Source organism: Megalobrama amblycephala, linkage group LG19, assembly GCF_018812025.1.
Source record: "Megalobrama amblycephala isolate DHTTF-2021 linkage group LG19, ASM1881202v1, whole genome shotgun sequence".
In the NCBI taxonomy this organism is placed as follows: domain Eukaryota; kingdom Metazoa; phylum Chordata; class Actinopteri; order Cypriniformes; family Xenocyprididae; genus Megalobrama; species Megalobrama amblycephala.
The window spans coordinates 11,739,885-11,763,136 of NC_063062.1; the positions used below are offsets into that span (position 1 = coordinate 11,739,885).

At 38.1% G+C, this 23,252-nt stretch overlaps 1 protein-coding gene across 1 annotated transcript; it reads left to right on the forward strand.

Moving 5' to 3' along the window:
* The first annotated feature begins 204 nt into the window (after positions 1-204).
* On the forward strand, positions 205-20,870 carry st3gal2 (ST3 beta-galactoside alpha-2,3-sialyltransferase 2). Its single transcript, XM_048167708.1, has 8 exons — positions 205-612; positions 1,776-1,921; positions 2,380-3,676; positions 6,969-7,162; positions 13,092-13,271; positions 14,466-14,511; positions 14,636-14,755; positions 16,993-20,870. The coding sequence occupies exons 3-8, from the start codon at positions 3,191-3,193 to the stop codon at positions 17,164-17,166; spliced, it is 1,200 nt and encodes a 399-aa protein (XP_048023665.1). The 5' UTR covers positions 205-612; positions 1,776-1,921; positions 2,380-3,190; the 3' UTR covers positions 17,167-20,870.
* The last annotated feature ends 2,382 nt before the right edge of the window (positions 20,871-23,252 follow it).

Sequence of the window (23,252 nt, forward strand, 5' to 3'; positions counted from 1 at the left end):
TTTTTTAAAAAGTTGAATGCGACTACATTGTACAAAAACTAAAGGAGTTCGAAATCGATAACTGGAATAAAAAAATTGCCTTGAGCGCACATAATAAAAAGTCGAAACTTTGGCGCGTTCACGCCTTTCAGAACGTCAACCCTGATCGCGCTCCCGTTGCATCACCTGATTCTGGTAAGTAATCAACGCAGCATGAAGGCTGTAGCAGAAATAAACATTAAACTGGAATTTCTGTAGCAGCATTAAACGACTTTGTATGCAGTCTATTTCGCTGTTTCTCTCTTCATACTGTGGGCGTCTAAAAAGAAGTTTAAGGGTGAGAACGTCTCACTCAAAGAAGTAGGCATTTACTACTGCCGGAGAAAATGAAATCTGAAATTCATTTTTCTAATTGGAGTGGAAGGGGAGAGCATTATGTGATCTCGAGCGGCTCGCCCACGCGTGCAATCACAATCACGTGATTTAATCTGTAGCCACAGTGAATGCAGCACGAGCCACCTGTTTGTTTGGTATATCAATATTCTTCTAAGTCCACGATTGAACTGTTGTTGGCAACAAACTGATGTGTTTAAAGATGTATTATTTCATTGTCTTCACTGTCAAACTATACCTGTGAGTATTTCTTATAAATATGCATTTAAATCAATGTTGTGTGACTTAAACATGTACAAATTGGTTGGTGGTATTTTGTGACAGCAGTGTGAAGTTCGTGTCCTTTTATGGTGCCTGAACTGGTGCTCCACATATTCAGCTCTGGTAATTTAGCTCAGCAGATGCTCTATAGAGAATATTCAACAGAAATCAGTGGTCACAAGAGAGCCCCAAAGATAGAAACACTTCAACTGTGGTGCCTTCATAAAATGTGTGTGAGGGACAGATATCGGTGAAGATGATGAAAATGAAAAGTCAGTGAACGAGAGGGACAAAGAGGGCTTGGAAAATAAAATACGAGTAGAAGGGAGAAATTGCACAAATATAAAGAGCAATTATAAGAGCAGCATCTTTTGATGTGTTAGGACAGCTAATTCTTATTTATATTACTATGCTTTTTTTTTCTCAATTGTTACCATACTTGTATTCAGCAAAAAGTCTGAGACCACTAATGAAAATGCATTTATTTTCTATCTTTTGTAATTTAATACGATATTTTTATTTGCAAATTATTTATCAGGATCAAATTTGAGTGATGTTGGACTGAAATTTCTGGCAGAATTTCTTAGTATTTGGTTTGTCTCTCTTTTACTTTAATGACAGCAGCTCTTGATCTAATCTTGTTTGAAGCAAGATTGGAAGCATTGAAAATGTCAGCATTACTGTCAGAAATTTGCTTATGTTGGTGACCTAGAAATAGTGCAGAATCTTAATTTTCTTATTAATTTTTATAACTTTTTCCTTAGTTTTGCAAAATCCTTTCAGTGTGTCTCAGACTTTACATTTGTAATTGTGGTACACTGAAACACCATAACATACATTTAATGTTTTACAAAACACTGCTTTATTTTTCTGTGCACATATTGTTGTAATTTGTATTAAATGTGGAAAAAGTCACATCTTGGAATGTAACGGTGATGAAATATTTGGTTTTAATCATGCATGCCAATATTCTGTGCCTTTTTGCCAGTTTTCTGAACATTTGAATATGAAAATCCGTCTTAGAATTTGCGTAGGCTAATACTAAAAAAAAAAAATCTACATAGCTTATAATAATAACAATGAATTGTATCACTGTCTTGATATGCACTACATAATTCTACACTTGTCTATCTGTCTGTTAGCCTGTAGTTTGGAAGGTCACCCTTAATCAAGAAGAGCAGCTGTAGACACCAGCATCTGGATTCCACTATGATCCTGATGCACTGCACGCTCTCGGACTGACGGGTTTTCTCGGCAGCAAACTGGCAGAGAGAAAGAGCTCGCACAGGTGGGCCAGCAGCATCCCAGAGATTATAGATTTGGAGATTACAGGACAACAGCAGGTCAGGGCACATTGCCTTGTTGAAATCCGAGTTCTCCACCTCACCAATTCCGTTAAGAGCTGTCATTGTGAAATTGGCAGGCGAATCCTGCGACACAACACACATTCGCATGCACTCGACTGATCACGTACTCCTCTAGCCGCTAGACAAATGCAGTGTTAGAAGAAAATCTGATGCCATTTTTTGTTCGCCTTTTTCTATAATCCAGCTCCTTGGCGCTCGTATCCCTTTTTTTTTGTGGTTGAGCCCTTAAATTCTTTTAATCGTCTTTATAGCCATCTTTTCCTCTAGTTTTTATTTGATTCATTTTTACTGATCTGGAGATAGTGCTCAAACTATGATGTAGAATGTCCTAAAGTGCTCAGCTAGACTGGAATGTTTAATCCCCACTACTGTTTTCCAGACAATTGGGAAGTGAAACCGTTGGGACTGAAGAGCAGCAGAGAAATAAATTCCTCATAGTTGAATCTGCAAAGCTGCTTTCATTGAAGACACCACAAGGGGACAACTGCGGTGGCATGTCTCTGCACTTAAAGTAACTCACAGGATACGACTGCGAAATGAATGAGACGGAATGAGTTTAGAAAGTGTTGTATAATATAAAGCTATTCAAGATGACTGCAAAAGAGCTTCATTACAAGTCTGTGAGAAAACTCCACCCTTTTCCTCCTTTGGCTGTGAAGTTCAGCACGATGGCTCGGTAGACGAAGCGCTCAGACGCGGACAAACCAGATTACAGTGACAAACTTGGACTCGTAGAGGACTGTAATGGAACAGACACGGATGACAGCCTAGCTTGTCTGGCACTGAGATGTCAAAACCACAGAGAAGGCTATTCTTCCAACTGTCACTGCAAGGAGAATAGAGCAGATCACACACACGCCTACAAGCAGACTGATTTTTTAGAGGCGAAAGACTGGTGTGCGTTTGAACCGTGGCAGTTCAGAAGCGTGAAAGGGAGAGCTGGAGGAGATCCCATAGTGTAGGGGGAAGAGAGCGAAAATAAAGAGCGGTAAAACACTCCACGGCAGCAGTGACACATTGAAAGAGAAGACTGACAGACGGAAGATCAGCAGTGGCAGTTCACAGGTGCACAATTTTGTGAGATTCACACACTTTTGGGTTTAAAGCCTGTGTCGCTCAGTACGCAGAGTAGCACTGAGTCAAGGTTTGGCACGGTGGCAGGGGCCGGTTCATGGCAGTGGGGCGGACGCATGCCGTCTGTGCCTCCGCAGCGAGAGGGACGCTTGGGCTTGGGCTGGGGTTGGGGATGGGCCGCATGGGCACGGACTCAGAGGACGGGAGAACTGAGGCCCTGGGCGCCCGTTGGAGCTGCGGCGGCAGGAGAACGCGGGGGAATGCGATGCTCCCTGCGCTTCTGCGTGGTCTTGGGATCCCTTGCCCTCCTATTTCTCACCTCACTCTTCTTCTCCTTCTCCCTAAGAGGAGGAGCCGGCCTGCCTTACTTTGAGCCCCCTGGATGGGAAGAGTCACACAGAGTTAAGCTAGTGCCCAGCTATGCTGGTTCCCACCAGGTGATCCCAGCCGAGAGCGCTCAGCAGAAGACATGTGCCTGCTCTCGGTGCGTGGGCGACCCAGGCGTTTCCGACTGGTTCGACGAGAACTATGACCCGGACATCTCGCCCGTGTGGATTCGGGACAACATCCAGCTGCCTTCAGACGTGTACTACTGGTGGGTGGTAAGTGATCTTATGGTTACTCATTTGCTGCTTTTAGCATTAGGAATCCATTCCCTTGACGTGGTTAGACTTTGTTGTGGTTCGATTTCGTGAAATGCTTTTGACCGCTTGCACTAACTAAATGGTAAAAACAAAATGAAATGACTGCAAAACCGTTTCATATAAACTCCCACTGTCCTTAATTAAGAGACCTTATTTTGTGCTTCTTTCCTTTAAACGAGAGATTTTAGTGCTCTGCAATTGTGCTTATGCATCATGTTTAAGTGACACGAAGCCAAGGGAACATGAGTAATGTCTGAAAAAAGTGTGTCAGCTGAAAAGTGTTAGTCTGTAATATAAGTAAATTAAAAGCAGGGAGGGTGCCAGACTGCATTAAGCAAAAGAAGCAGAAAGATTTGGGGGATGAGGGTTGGGAAAATGCTTGCACTTATGGAAACTACAGAATTTACAAAAACATGCTGTAACAATGCTGGAGGGTTTGCTAGGTAGATGCTTACTGGTTAAAAAAAATAAATTAAATTACAATTAAAATGACTGTTAATTGTTTTGGCAGTATTGGACATCTTGGACAGCTCTATTGCACTATAGAAAATGTCTAAACAAAAAAATGTATTTTTCATATCAGTGTATAATGGGCATAATTATTCAAAACTAATTTTATAATTTGTTTTGTCATTGGACTAATGAAATTAGTCAAAGTTTCTGAATTGCAATTAATTAAATTCCTGATCCTGTTATTCCATTTCAAATTGCAATCCATGTTTTTGAGAAAAGTCTCTAATGCTCACCAAGGATGGATTTATTTGATCAAAAATACCACAAAATCAGTAATATTGTGAAGTATTATTTCAATGAACAAAAACTGTTTTCTGTTTTAAGGTATTTTAAAATGTTATTTATTCCCGTGATGCAAAGCTGAATTTTCAGCATCATTACTCCAGTATTCAGTGTCACATGATCCTTCAGAAATCATTCTAATATGCTGATTTTGTACTCAAGAAGAATTTCTTACTGTTATCAATGTTTAAACCAATTGTTCTGTATAATATATTAGTGATTTCCTTTTTTCAGGATTCCTTGATAAATAGAAAGTTCTAATGAACAGCATTTATTAAAGGCACAATATGTAAGATTTGTGGATCAAAATATCCAAAAACCACTGGAACAGTGTTATATATTTTGTTGACTTGATTATCCCAAATGTTCCAAAGAATTTTTAAATCCAGAGAAATAAGCAACTTTAACCAGGACACAGACCTTGTCCTTGCGTCGCCTATCAATGACGATCATACCTGTGTTACCCTCGATTTCCTTTTTTTTTTTTTTAAACCATGGAAACACCAAAAAATGCTTGAATATATTGTTTTATTAGACAAGGGAACAACTGTTTGGATACATTCATAGACAGAAAACTAATCATTGTTTTATAGCTGAACACAGCACGTCTTATTGTTTGATTCTCGTTTTCTGGATTATATTAAAGGATTAGTCCACTTTTAAATACACTTTTCCTGATAAATTTACTCACCCCCATGTCATCCAAGATGTTCATGTCTTTCTCTCTTCAGTCGAAAAGAAATGAAAGTTTTTGAGGAAAACATTCCAGGATTATTGTCCTTACAGTGGATTTCAATGGCTACCAACAGGTTGAAGGTCAAAATTACAGTTTCAGTGCAGCTTCAAGGGCTTTAAACGATACCAGATGAGTAATAAGGGTCTTATCTAGCGAATCGATCGGTCATTTTCGAAAAACATACAACCGTTTATGCTTTATAAACAAAATATCGCCTTGAACGTACTTTCCGCTTCCGCATTCTTCATAACGCTTACGCTGAATGTCCTACACCTTCCCTATTCAAGTTACGGAAAAAAACGAAACTGGCACCGCGTTCTTTCTGTAAGTAGAATAGGGAAGGCGTAGAATCTGTTGGTAGCCATTGAAATCCACTGTAAGGAGAAAAATCCTGGAATGTTTTCCTCAAAAACCTTCATTTCTTTTCGACTGACGAAAGAAAGACATGAACATCTTGGATGACATGGGGGTGAGTAAATTTATCAGGAAAAGTGTATTTAAAAGTGGACTAATCCTTTAATATAATCCAGAAAACGAGAATCAAACAATAAGACGTGCTGTGTTCAGCTATAAAACAATGATTAGTTTTCTGTCTATGAATGTATCCAAACAGTTGTTCCCTTGTCTAATAAAACAATATATTCAAGCATTTTTTGGTGTTTCCATGGTTTCAAAAATTTAAATTAAAGTAAATTTATCAGGAAAAGTGTATTTAAAAGTGGACTAATCCTTTAATATGATATTCTAATATCGATCTAGCTTATTGCAGTTTGCAACAAGTGTCTCATTGCAACTGCCAAGCAAACATGCGTTATAACCTCATTTTCAACATACTCAAATGTATCTAATATGATAAAACAGCGCTGCGTTACCCCACATACGCTTGACCGGCAGAAGTGGAAGCAGCGAGTGCGGCATAATAAAAGTTCTGCTGCTCTCGAGCCGCGTGTAGCGCTCGTCTCTCATTAGCAATCGCCCCAGCGGCCTCGTTCAGCTCCAACATCACTCGGCCCGGCTCGCTTCATTCTACAGTAACATTAATAATCCCATCCATGAACATTTCTGCCCGAGTCCTGTTGGATTCTTTTTCCCTTTTGCCTCTAGTTGCGAAAATTTACATATTGTGCCTTTAAAAATAACAATGTGCAAAGTTTTTTTTTTTTTTGATCAATTTAAAACACACTTTCTGAATAAAAGTATTAATCTAAGAAAGTATAAAACATCTTACAGATCCCAACTTTGAATAGTAGTATATGTATATGGCTCCCATCATGTGGATGGGCAGAGAGTAAAATCAGTGGTTGGCATCTGTACCCAGAGAACATCTGCTAAGAATTATTAGGTGCAATGGAGACCTGATAAACTCTGCCAATTATTGGCAACAGGGACAGTGAGGAGGAGGAGAAAGAAGGGAGAGAAAACTGGGAGAGAGTCAGAAGGGGTTGTTTGGAAGGACGCCATGTCATGAAGGAATGTCAGTAAAATACAAAAGGAAAGATTTTAGGTCTGGTCTTGACTGTGTTTTTGTTAGATCTTTTTTCATTCATCATTGCAGAGGGCTACAGCAGCTAATTGGCTGCCTGGATGTTTATTTTAGTATGCATGTGTGCACATGCAGGTGTGCAGATGGTTTGAAGTTAAGATAACTGCCCAACCTTATGTCAGTTCCTTTCTTTCTTCCTCCCTCCCTCCCTTCTCTTCCCTCTGGGCCCTGTACAGATGTTGCAGCCTCAATTCAAACCCCACAACATCCAGCAAGTTCTACAGAGGCTGTTCCAGGTCATTCCAGGCCGTTCCCCATACGGTTCGTGGGACCCTGCCCGCTGTCTGCGCTGTGCCGTGGTGGGGAATTCAGGCAACCTCCGCGGGGCGGGTTACGGTCCAGTGATTGATGGCCATGACTTCATTATGAGGTGAGTCTTGAAATGCCAATGGGAAAAGAAGTAAGGAAAGAAAATAGTCTTTCGAAATGGATTTTAAATACACATTCAAGATTATGATTGGGTTTTGAAACAAGATATAAAAATGTAAACTGTGCCTTTGTATTCAGGATGAGTTTGTCAAGCAGGGTTTTAATAGTTTTGTATATTGTTTTTTTTTTTTAATTTAATGCTATTATCTTTCAGTTCAGATTTTATTTTTTTTGTTTAAATAATTATAATTAAAAATTTCTGTACTTCTAGTGGCCTTAAACAAAGTGACAAACGATTTTTTTAAAACAGGTTTTCTTAAAGGCACAATATGTAACTTTTGCCGCTAGAGGTCGCTTATTCAGAACAAAGGTGTAGCTTGATAACGTCTGATTTCGCGAAATTATGGGAGGTGTCGTCTTCGTGTCTACAGCCGGTGGAAAAGAATCTGACAGGGCTCGGGCAGAAATCATATTAATGGATGAGCTAATGTATTAAAGATTTATTAACGTTACTGTGGTATGAAGCAGGGTGCGTTGGAGAGAAACAAGGCCGCTGAAGTGATTGCTAAAGAGAGACAAGCGCGTCACAACGACACGGCTTGAAGAGCAGTGGAGCTTTTATTATGCTGCAGATGACCGCTTCTGCTGCTTCCGGTCGTGAGTATGTGGGTAACACAGCGCCGTTTATCATATTAGATACATTTATGTGTTTAAAGTTGTTATAATGCTACTCTGTGCATTTACTCGGCGGCTGCTATGAGACACTTGTTCCACACTGCAGTAAGCTAGATCAATATTAGGCATGGTAAAACATGGTATTTGCGGTAAATCAAGAAAACAAAATTTAAACAATAAGACTTACTGTTTTGAGCTATATAACATGATTCAGTTTTTTTGTCGATGAATGTATTCAAACAGTTGTTCATCTCTCTAATAAAAACATAATATACTAAAGTGTTTTTGGTGTTTCCATGGTTTCTACAAATTAAAACTGGAAATCTAGGGTAATGTGAGTATGATGTCATTGACAGGCGACGCACGGACATAGTCCGTATCCTGGTTAAAATTGCTTATTTCTCTGGATTTAACATTCTTGGAAACATTTGGGATAATGTAAGTACACAAGTCAACAAAATATAAAACATTGTTTTAGTGGTTTTTTTTGTTTTTTGTTTTTTTTGTTTTTTTTTAAATCCAAAAATCTTACATATTGTGCCTTTTAATCATCATTTTCCATTGGTTGATCAATTCCATAGTCCTGTTCCAAATTTAGAACATTGGTTGAGTTCATCTGGCTGATTTCAGGCTGATCAGGATATGCAAACGAACAAAGCAATGTTTTGAAAGCACTTTTCCACAGTGTTTAAATTTTTCAATAAACATAAAGCTGCAAATAAATTACTCGTTACTATAGAAGATTTATTATAATAATTTAACATTGAAAGAAGTACATCATCTTTTAAAGAATAAATTGAGGAATCAACAGAACATTGCTAGAGCAAGACCTTTGATGAAAGAATGACACATATTTATTTATTTTATAGCTTATGGAATTGGTTTTTAAATCAGTAATATTCGCCTTAGTTTTATTATGCGATAATAGTCCTGTTTTCTGGGACGCTGATCACAGCCAGATATGGTGGATTGACATTTGCAATTGCAGGTTTCAGTCGAATGAACATGGAAAAGGGCAAAATGTGTGTATTGCTGCTTAAAGAAAAGAGTAAAATAATGGCCTTGGGGAGGCAGAACAGTGTGTTTCGTAGAGATCAGAGAGACGGAGAGGCTGAAAGAGATGGAGGTATAAATTGAGGTGCTATTTCAGTGAAGTCTTAAATTAATCCCGTCCTCCTCCGAATCCATCTCTTTCTTCTGGCCTACAGCAGCTGTCTCCTCATCTCTATATTTGTTTAACTGCTGTCTGATTTCATTTTAACAGTTTAAGAGATGGTATGAGCTTTTTTCCACAGTTTGCTGTTGCTGTTTATTGGCTCATATAGGTTTCCATTGTCTGAAAGGTTTTTTAATGGTAATTAAACAGTACTTTGCTTGTAATCAGTTGGCATCCTATATTACATACTGGTGTAAATGTTCTGTGAAAATAACTTTTTTTTTATTATTTATTTTTAATATACATGTGTATATATATAAAAAATTCTTTAGATTATTTTACTTTGAGGGCAGCTGTGAAAATCATTGCTATGTACTACTACTAAACTAAACTAAACTAGAATAATAAACCTTCCTTGTGATTTCTTTTTATGTTAAATGAGTATTCAAGTTTAAGCCATGTTCTTTGGCCTGTGTGTATTAAAGATTGATGATATAAGATAACACTTGAGATTTGATTGGTAAATCATCTCTCTGGCTTTAAGACAAGCTTTGAATCTTAAGAAGATAAAGAGAGAAACAGGCGGACATGTACATTTGTTGTTTTGCATTAAAATCTCCAGGACTTACATCTAAAGCTTTTTAAAGTCCTGCTGCCTGAATACAAGCTTGTAATTCTACATGTTACAAAATCTTGGTGATGTAAGTAGTTCTCTGAATTTGAGTGAATACATGTAGGATACAGATAGAGAATGAGAAATGGTAGCAGGGTTTTTTTCTAATCAGAGCATTTTGTTGAGAGGACATGAGCTGTGAAATGGAAGCTCAGAAATCCATTGGCGCAACAGACGTGTCTCCTGAATAGACACGGACCCTGTCTGAGTTCCTGTCTGATCCACCCTCTCTCCATCATCTTGCTAGTCTCTTGCAGTCTGTCTCTCTTAAAGGAATAGCTCACCCAAAAATGAAAATTGTGTCATTTATTCATCCTCATGCAGGGTCCCCGTGGGTCCTTAAGTCTTAAAATGTCTTAAAATCAGTTTAATCAAATTTAAGGCCATAAAAGGTTTTAAATATCTTAAATGGTATAACAAAAGTCTTAATTATCAAGGTCTTAAATTTGGGAATGAACTGCAATATGGCCTAATGTAATTATTAAACTTCAAAGGTGATTTAATTAAATGTGAGCGCTGTGCAGTCAAATATCATGCATTTATGCCAATAATGGTCAACCGTTGCTGCTTATGATCTGCTGTTGATGAATTATGACAGTATTTATATACAAACCTGATTCCAAAAAAGTTGGGACACTGTACAAATTGTGAATAAAAAAAGGAATGCAATAATTTACAAATCTTATAAACTTATATTTTATTCACAATAGAATATAGATAACATATCAGATGTTGAAAGTGAGACATTTTGAAATGTCATGCCAAATATTGGCTCATTTTGGATTTCATGAGAGCTACACATTCCAAAAAAGTTGGGACAGGTAGCAATAAGAGGCCGGAAAAGTTAAATGTACATATAAGGAACAGCTGGAGGACCAATTTGCAACTTATTAGGTCAATTGGCAACATGATTGGGTATAAAAAGAGCCTCTCAGAGTGGCAGTGTCTCTCAAAAGTCAAGATGGGCAGAGGATCACCAATTTCCCCAATGCTGCGGCGAAAAATAGTGGAGCAATATCAGAAAGGAGTTTTTCAGAGAAAAATTGCAAAGAGTTTGAAGTTATCATCTACAGTGCATAACATCATCCAAAGATTCAGAGAATCTGGAACAATCTCTGTGAGTTAGGGTCAAGGCCGGAAAACCATGCTGGATGCCCGTGATCTTCGGGCCCTTAGACGGCACTGCATCACATACAGGAATGCTACTGTAATGGAAATCACAACATGGGCTCAGGAATACTTCCAGAAAACATTGTCGGTGAACACAATCCACCGTGCCATTCGCCGTTGCCGGCTAAAACTCTATAGGTCAAAAAAGAAGCCGTATCTAAACATGATCCAGAAGTGCAGGCGTTTTCTCTGGGTCAAGGCTCATTTAAAATGGACTGTGGCAAAGTGGAAAACTGTTCTGTGGTCAGATGAATCAAAATTTGAAGTTGTTTTTGGAAAACTGGCTTATTATCAGCGCTCAGTTCAGAAGCCTGCATCTCTGATGGTATGGGGTTGCATGAGTGCGTGTGGCATGGGCAGCTTACACATCTGGAAAGGCACCATCAATGCTGAAAGGTATATCCAAGATCTAGAACAACATATGCTCCCATCCAGATGTCGTCTCTTTCAGGGAAGACCTTGCATTTTCCAGCATGACAATGCCAGACCACATACTGCATCAATTTGGCGCATCATAAAGAGGAAGATGCGACAAAGAAGACCTAAGACAGTTGAGCAACTAGAAGCCTGTATTATACAAGAATGGGACAACATTCCTATTCCTAAACTTGAGCAACTTGTCTCCTCAGTCCCCAGTCATTTGCAGACTGTTATAAAAAGAAGAGGGGATGCCACACAGTGGTAAACATGGCCTTGTCCCAACTTTTTTGAGATGTGTTGATGGCATGAAATTTAAAATCAACTTATTTTTACCTTAAAATGATACATTTTCTCAGTTTAAACATTTGATATGTCATCAATATCATCTATGTTGTATTCTGAATAAAATATTGAAATTTGAAACTTCCACACCATTGCATTCTGTTTTTATTCACAATTTGTACAGCGTCCCAACTTTTTTGGAATCGGGTTTGTACTAGTATGTTGTAGATGGTTGAATGCATATTATTTCCCACATCTTTTTGAATGAGCAGCCAGCAATGGTAAAGCATAGACATTTTCAAAATAAGAACCTTGCTGTATTTTTAATTTTGGTGACATTAAAACTGTATGAAACTGTATATGGCATTTAAAATTTGAACATTAAATTCAATATACAGATTTTACTAGTATCTTACCAGTATCTTTTTTTTTTTTTGCCTTTTAAAATGCATTATAGTATCAACAAAATCCAATATTGATTGACCTCTAATTAATATTTATTGACATTTGTACATGTACCAATTTCAGTACTTAAGTATATGGGTCATTGACGAAAAAGGTTTTTAAAAGTGTAAAAAAACATAATGGAGATAAAATTAAGTAATTTGGTTTAACCAAAATTTTGGTTTTACCGAATGACACTTTTGGTTATACTGAATGATATTTTCAAACAATGCTAACAGGCTGATGGCTAGTTAGTTAGCTAGCAAAAGGACAATCAAACATTTTATATTTAGTACAAGTTAGTTTTAAAATTTTACAACATTTCCCATGTTTTATAGTGGTTGTACTGAATGACCTGATGTTTCGGGACATGTGTATGAGAAAGTGAAAACATGAACTTTGCTTCATGACCATGTGGTCCTGTACAGGTGTCTGAATCATATCACATCCTGTCACATGATACTGACTACATGACGATCCAAAATGGTCCCTTTATATTGGTTACTCCGAATGACACCAATGAAATTAATTTTTCCGGAAATTCTTTCTCATAACATAGCAATGGACTTCTACACATAGTGCAAAAAATTGTATTAAAACTATGTTAATATATGATGTTATAAAATCATGCCAGAATAAAAAAATATATACATTATATTTTTTTAAAAAAATTTTATATATATTTTAATCACAAATGAAAATGAATATGTGCAGTTGAATGTGTGCCCCAGCCTGTTTAATTAAAAGAAGCTAAGATACATTACAGTTACGTTACAGTATTCATTTTATTTATGCAGATCTTAAAAGGTCTTAAATTTATTTCATTTTAACAACATTGCAGATACCCTGTCATGTCATTCCAAACCCTTATATTTTTGTCTTCTTCTGTGGAACACAAAACAAGAATTTCAAATAATATCCTGGTTACTCTTTTCTATGCAGTTACAATGAGTGGCGACGGTTCCCTGCTGTCAACGTGAATGCACTTTCTGTTTGTTCATTTTACTCTCTTGTGGGGAAAATAATGAAATGCCAAAGTAATACGGCTTGTTTCAGTGAAAGTGAGAGAGGGTTTTCACGGTCTAATTCAATTGGATCTGTGTGTTCCAGGATGAACCTGGCCCCCACTGTAGGGTACGAAGAGGATGCCGGCAGCCGTACCACACACCACTTCATGTACCCAGAGAGTGCCAAAAACCTGGCGGCCAACGTGAGCTTTGTGCTGGTGCCCTTCAAGACTCTCGACTTGTTGTGGATCACAAGTGCCCTCTCCACTGGCCAGATCCGCTTGTGAGCACTATAACACAGACACACACAAAAATAAAAAAATAAAAAAAAGCCAGATGGCTTTTTCTTTTAAATGATTTTTTTTTTTAAATTAAATTTCTTTCTTTTAATTTCTTTTTTTTTTTCTTTCCTTTTGAATTTCATTTATATTATTTAATTTTAACATGGTACAAAAAGACATAATAGTGTGACATCCCTTCGATAAATTAGTTGTTCAGTTCTCAGACTGTGGATTTAATAAAAAAAATTGATTGTCAATGCCTAAACTTATTTTATTTTCTTGTATTTTGTTTTTTTGCTTTTATTTGCTTTTTTTATTTTATTTTATTTTATTTAAATCTTATTTTTAAATATTCATTTTTTTTCTTTCTTTTAATTTTCTTTTTTTCTTATTTTATGTCACTCTAACATGGTAAAACAAAGATGTAAAATGTATTCGATAAATTAGTTGTTCAGTTTTCAGACACTGGATTTAATGAAAAATTGGATGTCTCTACCTAAATTGTTTTTTTTTTCTTTTCTTTTTTTTTAATTCAAATCTTATTTTTTATTATAAATTGTTTTGTATTAAAAAAAAAAAAACTTTTCTTTTTTTTTAAAGTCATTATAGTGACATCTCATAAATAATTAGTATTAATAATTAGTATCTCATTAGTATTTCAGTTCAGTTTTCAGACACTATAGCCATTATAGCTTTTATAAATGAACATTAGAAAACAAACATTACTGGTGTGCATCTTGACAAAATAATGGCACTGACATATTTTAAGTTTTGTCAGTACTTTGTTAAAACGGCTCAAACATGTTTTTAGTCTGGGACTAGTCTGTGAAACCGGGATACGTGGATTTAATGACAATTTAGTTGTCAATACCTAAATTTTGAGTCAAATTAGTTGTAGAATCCCATAGTAGCTGCAGCATGGCCAATGAGACATTGATATATTCTGTCTATGAACACACTGCAGTGTTCTGCACCCAGAAATGCATCATTCAAAGCACATACACTGCTACACATCATAGCACTTTATCAACAATACACTCTTGCTTCACTGAAAAACACTAGGATTTTAGCAGCAGTTCAATTCATAGGTTTTTATGAAAAGATGAAGAGATGTCAGAAGTGGGAAGACTTATAACTTTATTTTTCCGAATCGTTCTTTCTCTCTCTCTCTCTCTCTCTCGCTCTCTCTCTCACAGTACTTACGCTCCAGTGAAGCAGTTTCTGCGTGTGGATAAAGACAAGGTAATATATTCCCATCCAGTCTCTCACAGATTTATATTCTCTGAATTAAGACACTCTTTACACTCATTGAGTGATGTTTTCTCTGTGCTGCTATAAATCTATATATGTAATCATTGTCCTGTAGGTTCAGATTTTCAACCCAGCTTTCTTTAAATACATCCATGACCGCTGGACACATCATCATGGGCGTTATCCCTCCACTGGCATGCTTGTCCTGTTCTTTGCTCTACACGTATGTGATGAGGTAAGACCTTAGGGTGTCATAATACATTTTAAATAAATACACTATATTGCCAAAAGTATTGGGACACCCCTCCAAATCATTGAATTCGGGTGTTCCAATCACTTCCATGGCCACAGGTGTATAAATCAAGCACCTATGCATGCAGACTGCTTCTACAAACATTTGTGTAAGAATGGGTCACTCTTAGGAGCTCAGTGAATTCAAGCGTGGTACCGTGATAGGTTGCCACCTGTGCAATAAGTCCATTTGTGAAATTTCCTCTCTACTAAATATTCCACGGTCAACTGTTAGTGGTATCATAACAAAGTGGAAGCAATTGGGAACAACAGCAACTCAAGCCACGAAGTGGTAGGCCACGTAAAATCACAGAGTGGGGTCAGCACATGGTGAGGCGCACAGAAGTCGCCAACTTTCTGCAGAGTCAATAGCTACAGACCTCCAAACTTTGTGTGGCCTTCAGATTAGTTCAAGAACAGTGTGTAGAGAGCTTCATGGAATGGGTTTCCATGGCCGAGCAGCTGCATTCAAGCCTTACATCACCAAGTGCAATGCAAAGCGTCGGATGCAGTGGTGTAAAGCACGCCGCCACGTCCGGGTTTGGCAGTTGCCAGGAGAATGGTACTTGCCTGACTGCATTGTGCCAAGTCTAAAGTTTGGTGGAGAGGGGATTATGGTGTGTGGTTGTTTTTCAGGGGTTGGGCTTGGCCCCTTAGTTCCAGTGAAAGGAACTCTTAATGCTTCAGCATACCAAGACATTTTGGACAATTTCATGCTCCCAACTTTGTGGGAACAGTTTGGGGATGGTCCCTTCCTGTTCCAACATGACTGCGCACCAGTGCACAAATCAAGGTCCATAAAGACATGGATGAGCGAGTTGGTCTGGAGGAACTTGACTGGCCTGCACAGAGTCCTGACCTCAACCCGACAGAACACCTTTAGGATGAATTAGAGCGGAGACTGTGAGCCAGGCCTTCTCGTCAACATCACTGCCTGACCTCACAAATGTGCTTCTAGAAGAATGGTCAAAAATTCCCATAAACACACTCCTAAACCTTGTGAAAAGCCTTCCCAGAAGAGTTGAGGCTGTTATAGCTGCAAAGGGTGGGCCAACTTCATATTAAACCCTGCAGATTAAGAATGAGATGTCATTAAAGTTCATGTGCACGTAAAGGCAGGCGTTCCAAAACCTTTGGCAATATAGTGTATATAAACTTTATTAGGTACACCTTGCTAGTACTAGTTTGGTCCCCATTTTGCCATCAGAACTGCCTTAATTCTTTGTGGCATAGATTCAACAAGGTGCTGGAAACATTCCTCAGATTTTGGTCATGATGGCATCACGCAGTTGCTGCAGGACAAATCTGCACATCCGTGATGTGAATCTCCTGCTCCTCCACTTCCCAATGCTCTATTGGACTGAAATCTGGTGATTGTGGAGGCCATTTGAGTATAGTGAACACATCATCATGTTCAAGAAACCAGTTTGAGATGATTTGAGCTTTGTGACGGCGCGTTGTCCTGCTGAAAGTAGCCATCAGAAGATGATACACTGTGGTCATAAAGAGATGGACAAAGTCAGCAACAATACTCTGATAGGCTGTGGTGTTTAAATGATGCTCAACTGCTACTAAGAGACCCAAAGTGTGCCAAGAAAATATCCCCCACACTATTACACCACCTGCCTGACTGTTGATACAAGGTAGGATGGATCATTCATGTTGTTTACACCAAATTCTGACCTTACCATCTAAATGTCGCAGCAGAATCAAGACTCCTCAGACCAGGCGACATTTTTTTCAGTTGTCTTTTGTTGAATTTTGGTGAGCCTGTGTGAATTGTAGCCTCAGTTTGCTGTTCTTAGCTGATAGGAGTGTTACCCGGTGTGGTCTTCTGCTGCTGTAGCTCTTCTGCTTCAAGGTTCAACTTGTGAACCTTGGTTTACTTTGAACTTCAGCAGATTGTCTTCTTGACCGTTAGACATGCCTAAATGCATTGAGTTGCTGCCATGTGATGCCATGTTAACGAGCACTTGAACAGGTGTACCTAAGAAAGTGGCCTGAGTATAGATATATATATGTGTGTGTGTGTGTGTGTGTGTGTGTGTAAATCATATGAATATGAATATGTTTTTGAGAGACATTTCAAGTATTTTATATTTTTTAAAGAATGTAATTTTTTAATTTTGTATACCTTTCCAAGCAGTGACTGTGAATTAATTTTTGCCTCTGACTCCATAGGTGAATGTATTTGGTTTTGGGGCGGACAGTCGGGGAAACTGGCACCACTATTGGGAGCAAAACCGCTATTCTGGAGAGTTTCGTAAAACAGGTGTCCATGATGCAGACTTCGAGGCCCAGATCATCGACAAGCTGGCCAAGGCTGGCAAGATCTCAGTGTTTCCTGGAAAGTGAATCTGGGCACCAGGTGCAAAGAAATGGACCAACTGATGGACTACCATAAACAAAACCACCCATTTCCACTTGACACACTTAGTGTGCCTGTTAAACGTGATCAAGAAGTAATGTTTCATGATCTTATTACCATTCTGTGCTGTCCTGAGTGGTCAGGAATCTGGGCAGTATCCCCCATGATGCGGTGGTTTTGAGACAAGACGCTAGTAAATGTGCTTTTCCTTGCAAGCCTACCTCAACTAGGACAAGGAACTTGACTTGGCAAGGAACACTAATATCTCATCACTAAACAGCATGTTAGGTATATGTGCTGGGAATGGTATTAACTCATATTTATGACTTTTGTTGAATAGTGATGATACGAGAACTCTTTCCCGCCTATCTCTTAAGCGTGCTCACGCCGAGGCCAGATAGATGAGTGAGACCAACAATCACCATAGTGTATCATCGTACTCTAGTAGTTCTCTGTGATTCATTGAAGGGACAGTTCACCCAAAAAAGGAAATTGTCATCATTTACTCACCCTCATGTCATTCCAAACCTGTATCATTGACTTTCTTCTGCAAAACACAAAAGATATTATGAAGAATGTTTTGAAAAAAACTGTTGTCACTGAAAGTCAATGGGGTCCAAAGTTGTTTTGCACCATTGAATTTCATTGAATTGAAAAAATGCCACTTGAGATATCTATCAAAATATTATCTTTTGTGTTTCACAGAAGAAAAATTTATACAGGTTTGAAATGACATGAGGGTGAGTATATGACAGAATTTTATTTTTAGGTGAACTATCAATTTAACTAAAAGCTTGGACATAGTGGGGGGTCGTTTCACTACTGTTACAGTGCTTCAGTTAGACTCCTCACGTCACCGGGCGTAAACCAAGCTTTACTTCGTCTAAAAAGTTTTTATGTTTAGTTGTTCGTGTTTGAAATGATCCTGCTAACAGTTTGCTATCACTGTGTGCTTGTATCAGTCTGGACAACATTGTCTTTTTTGGTTTGTTTTTGCTAATTACATTTGAGTACTGATCGCTCCTCTGGTCTGAGGAGGAACGACAAATACTCAACAGGAGAGAAACCACTGAGGTTGTCCAATATGAACACACATGAGCAATATATTAAAAATATGTGGAGTACATTTAGAAACCAACGCTAATACAGCTGTGGTGATTGTTCTAGAGATGCACTGTGAACAGTGGTAGAGCTTCATTGTTGATCTACAGCACACTACTCTCTTAAATAACTTACTGTAATAGTGTTGGATGGAAGGCAACGGCAAAAAAAGTGTTAGATTGTGAGAAACCGAATATAAGCTTTCAGTTATGAAGCCTGATTCATTGCCATACAACTTATGACTAGCTGACAGACAGATATTGGTGAAATTGATGGATTGCATTGATAAATATTTTCTTGAAAGCACCTAGACACTCCTTTGCTGCTGTTCAGTCATTTACCATCAACAATAGGTGATTTTTTTTAATTATTTTTTTTTTCCTTTAAAATTTGTATAGTTCTTCTTGTATAATTTATTACATTATACATTTTTAAGATCGTACAAAGGATAACAAAGATCCGCCAAGTGTTTTCTACGGAGGCCCTAAAGGGCCTGGCGAAGGGGGAAAAAAATTAGATGGGAGGAAATATTTTCGATGCTTTTGTGATCTCACACAAATGTTTTTGTGTTTGCCCGAAAATTTTTGCATTAGCTTGAAAATTTTTGCTTTTCTCCAAGAAACTTTGCATCAGCTTGCAAAATTTTTCAGTTCCCAGAGAAATTCGCGTTAGTTCTCCTGAGAAACGTTGCATTCACTCTCAAACTTTTGAGTTTTTGTGAGCTGCTTGGGGATGCAAAAGTTTTGCGAGGGAGATTTCGCAAGCGAATGCAGGGTTTCTCTGGGGAACGTAAAACATTTCCGAGAGAATGCAAAAGATATATTTTTCTTCCTCTCTCGAATATTTTTTTTTCATCACCATTTCCCTTTGGGGGTCCGTAGCTTTCTTGTTTTGGACTAGTCCAAATTTTGACTTTCAGGTGCAGTAGTTCTTTTTCAAAATGTAGACATATCAGCTATTTCAGTGTGCAAACGCACACACGTTACATGCTTGCGTGCCTTGTCCTTGCTTCTGGACACATCCTCTCTCCAGAGCACCGCTAACCTCATTATAAGACGCATAAACACATGCTATTGTTCCTTTAGTCTTCTTACAGAGCATTTATTGATACGTTCGTGCGCACAAATCTGGGCTCTAAAATAGGGCACGGATCGTCTACCCACCAGCTGTCCTCCGCCCACACATGATTCACGGCTTCTCCTGTGCGCCACCATCCTATCTTCTTGTCTGTTCTACTTTTAAGCTAAACCGAGCGCCGTGCCTTCGGGATCAGGGTGGGAAAACCTCTCTCGCCTGAAAACTTTCTCCCCTCTTCATTTTAAGAGCTACCTACAGGCATTCGCTGTCACTCCGGAAAAGTCTCCTGAAACTTTAGAAATGTGGCACACAAGTGCTTTTATACATTGTCAATAAAGCGTAATTGTCTTTTGACGGTTATATACCGGGGAATATTAAATGCACAGTGCTGCAGTGGCTTTATTATATTTAAGCCTATTCTGAGGGATTATTATTGGGCGTTTCACAGTGAAATTCTAAAATCACAAACATGTAGGATGGCTGCAATCTCATAGGTAGAATATTGAGATGTGCAGTTGGTCACCAAAGACTTTTTTTTTTTTTTTTTTTTTGTTATAGCTTTTTATGTATTGTTCAGAAAATTTGGATTAAGAAAAATGCTGGCTCGCGAAGTTCTTGTATTACTCTTAACAGTATTCAGTAATCCTAGATGGTACTAGTTGGCTATGAAGGATGTTTTTTTGTTTTTGTGCCACAGGAGGATCGTAGCCTGCTGAATGATATTCAGGCAAACCTACTGAAACAGTTTTTGAAAGACTGCATTATCCATGTCCACCTTCTCTGTTCTCTCCATTTGAAATGTTCCGTGGCCAAATTGCATGATGAGATCAATTCCAAATTGGCTTGTTCTCTTTATGCTCTTGCCAATGTTCTCAGCATTAAATTATCAGTCTGGATCCTTATTGTCACATTGAGAGAGCTTTCTAGGACTTCGTATCATCTTTTGCTAAATTGTTAGTAGGCGTAAATGATGCAAAGTTGTAAGGCTGCAAAGTACTGAATAAGATGAACATTACAGAGCCTGTAAAGACTTTGATGCTTCTTTCCTTTACTTAGTTTTCCACAATCAAACACGTGATTGTGCCTCCAGGATATAGTGAGTGATGCAATTTCATTTTGTTTGCTTGAACTTTTTTTTTTTTTTTTTGAAGGCTTTATGGTAGATTCCCCTTTCGATTTGAGTAATTAAAACAATAAAATGGCAGCAAAAAAAGGTTTAAAATGAGGCTACAGTATTTAGATATGTCCATTTGAGTAGAACAAACTCCACTATCAACTTAAATGTTGAATCCTGTTCTTCATTTGAGGGAACCCTCTTCTAAATCATTCAACACAGACTGTACATATCCACACTGTGGCCCACTGTGTTTGCTCTCATTAACTCCTCATTAGTGTTGATATAGTGACTATTGGTCAGTGCTTATTCTTTCCTTTCACAACCTCAGTCTTTGTGTAATTATGGACTGTTTTTAATCTTTATGCTACTGTAAGAAATAAACACATTTAAAAATTGTGCCTCTGTGTACTTTGATTTGATGGAAATCATAGTTCATAATCTTTTGATTTCATTCTTTTTCATCTATGTCCCAGTGTGCTATGCAAATTCTACTATGGAAAGCTGGCATTTAAAAATGTCCCAGATTTCATTTTGTTAAAATTTGTAAAACTTTTTCCTCATGTCCTCAATATCACATTCCTTCCCGTTTTCCTTTTGTAATACTGCTTAAAAACAGTGCAAACATCAGTAATGAATAATGAATTTGTTGAATTCTGTGTTTTGTGGGATCAGTCTAAATTTAAAACATTCCATCCTGATAATCAAACTTTTATAAGATAGTTAAACTTCATGTTGATGCCCCTAAGCTGACTTTGAATCCCTTACTCAGCAATGACTAACTTTAGCCCTTTTCATTCTTTTGCCATTGTGTGAAGTTATTGTGTCTTAGCTTGACTGGAGCATATGTCTGAAAATCTGGTACACCCATTTATAGAAGTTGCAACACGAGCATATTTTGTTTAAAATTTAAAGGGTTAGTTCACCCATAAATGAAAATTCTGTCATTAATTACTCACCCTTGTGTCATTCCACACCCATAAAACCTCTTCGGAACACAAATGAAGATATTTTTGATGAAATCTGAGCTTTCTGTCCCTCCATTGGGAGCAACACAACTACCACCCCTGACAGCAGCATAGTGTGGCCCACATCTGGTATGTGTGGATTACACGCGGACCAGATCTGGGCCGACACTGTTGCTGTCAGGGACTTTCAAGATACAGAATGTGGTAAAGACATCATAAACGTAATCCATGTGACTCCAGTGGTTTAACCTCATTTTTATGAAGCAACGCAAGTGCTTGCTTTGCGCTTGATAAAATTGAGGTTAAACCACTGGAGTCACAAAAGCCCTATTCGGACGGGACTAGTTTCACAGGGGGACGTTAGAGAAATTTCTGTTTCACAGACGTACTTTGAGATTTTAATCCCGTCCGAATCTGCCATGTCTGTCTTTTTCTCACACGACCTCTGTAAAAATTCCAGAGCAAATTACCTACTGTTTTTCGTCAAACTCGGCGGTCCTCAGAGAAATCTAATCCCGTCTGAATGCGAATGTCTGTGATTTCCGAAAATGTTTTTTCCAAAACGCTTTTTCTTGTGTGTTTTGGTCAACGTGAACTACCGTACAATCTCTCGCTATCGCGCCGGTATTCAAGTTTCTGCTTTTTGCGCACCGATAATGGATGTAGATGTGTTTGGTACACTGCGAAGAAATAAAAAAAAAAAAAAATCAACAAGAAGAGCCAAATCACGTAACCCGTTAAGACTGGCTACTGTAATATCAGTTTCAGGTAAGATTACTTTCATTTCTGCACTTAATTACATAACGTGTAAATTATATAAGTTAAAACTTTTTATTCCAGTGGGTTTATTATAAGAACCCAGTTCTATTAAATCATGATGATAAATGTATGACCATACGCAATCCACGCATTCTGAACACGTGATCTTCTGAAATGCCCACATGTAAACAGACACTCCTACCTCGGTAATAAACACGGAGATGTTAGTCCCAAAATCACAGACGTAGGTTGATAAGAATTGTTACTCAAACGTCGTTTGGAAAACTAACCCGTCCTTTAATGATGTCTTTACTACCGTTCTGGATTTTGAATGTGGTAGTTGTGTTGGATCTCTATGGAGGGACAGAAAGCTCTCAGATTTCATCAAAAAGATCCTCATTTGTGTACAGAAGATGAACAAAGGTCTTACAGATGCAGAACGACACGAGGGCGAGTAATTAATGACAGAATTTTCATTTTTGGGCCTTTAAGAGTTCAGAATGTACTGTATAACAAGTTGACTAGTTCTTAAAATATGTTCACATGGTTGAGTAGCTCCTGTGCAAGAGTGTTATTATGACAAGTAGGGATCTCTAATTAACCTGAATTTGATGAATTATTAATGAATGTAGTTACATTTAATAAAAACCACCAGATGACTGAAACAAAGGCCTTATTGTGAAACTTCCCAAGAAGGGCGATCTCCAGAACTGTGACAATTAGCATGGTGTCACATTAAAAGTCCCATTAAAAGTATGCTGTAGAGTTTTTCTATACAGAATTGACTTTAAACTCAGGCAAGAAAAAGCAGGATTCAGAAGTGGGAGAGGGTGCAGAGACCAGATGTTTACTCTGAGAAACACCCCTCCTACAGAGTTCCACCAAAAAGGTCATGCTGATGAGACAGTAAGTTTGAATGCAGCATCAGAATGGTTTCCTGTTAAGTAGGCGTTTGGCAGGGCTGTATCAACTCTTCAGTCCTCTTCCTGGTCAACATCGTCTGGATCATGGAGAAAACAACAGCTGACAAACCCAGAGGCTTCACACAGTTTGA

Excerpts from the sequence above, each read along its gene's own strand:
- st3gal2 (XM_048167708.1), top strand. The coding sequence starts at position 3,191 with ATGCCGTCTGTGCCTCCGCAGCGAGAGGGACGCTTGGGCTTGGGCTGG. Across the intron at positions 7,163-13,091 it reads GGCCATGACTTCATTATGAG|GATGAACCTGGCCCCCACTG; the intron begins GTGAGTCTTGAA and ends TGTGTGTTCCAG. Across the intron at positions 14,756-16,992 it reads CTCTACACGTATGTGATGAG|GTGAATGTATTTGGTTTTGG; the intron begins GTAAGACCTTAG and ends CTGACTCCATAG.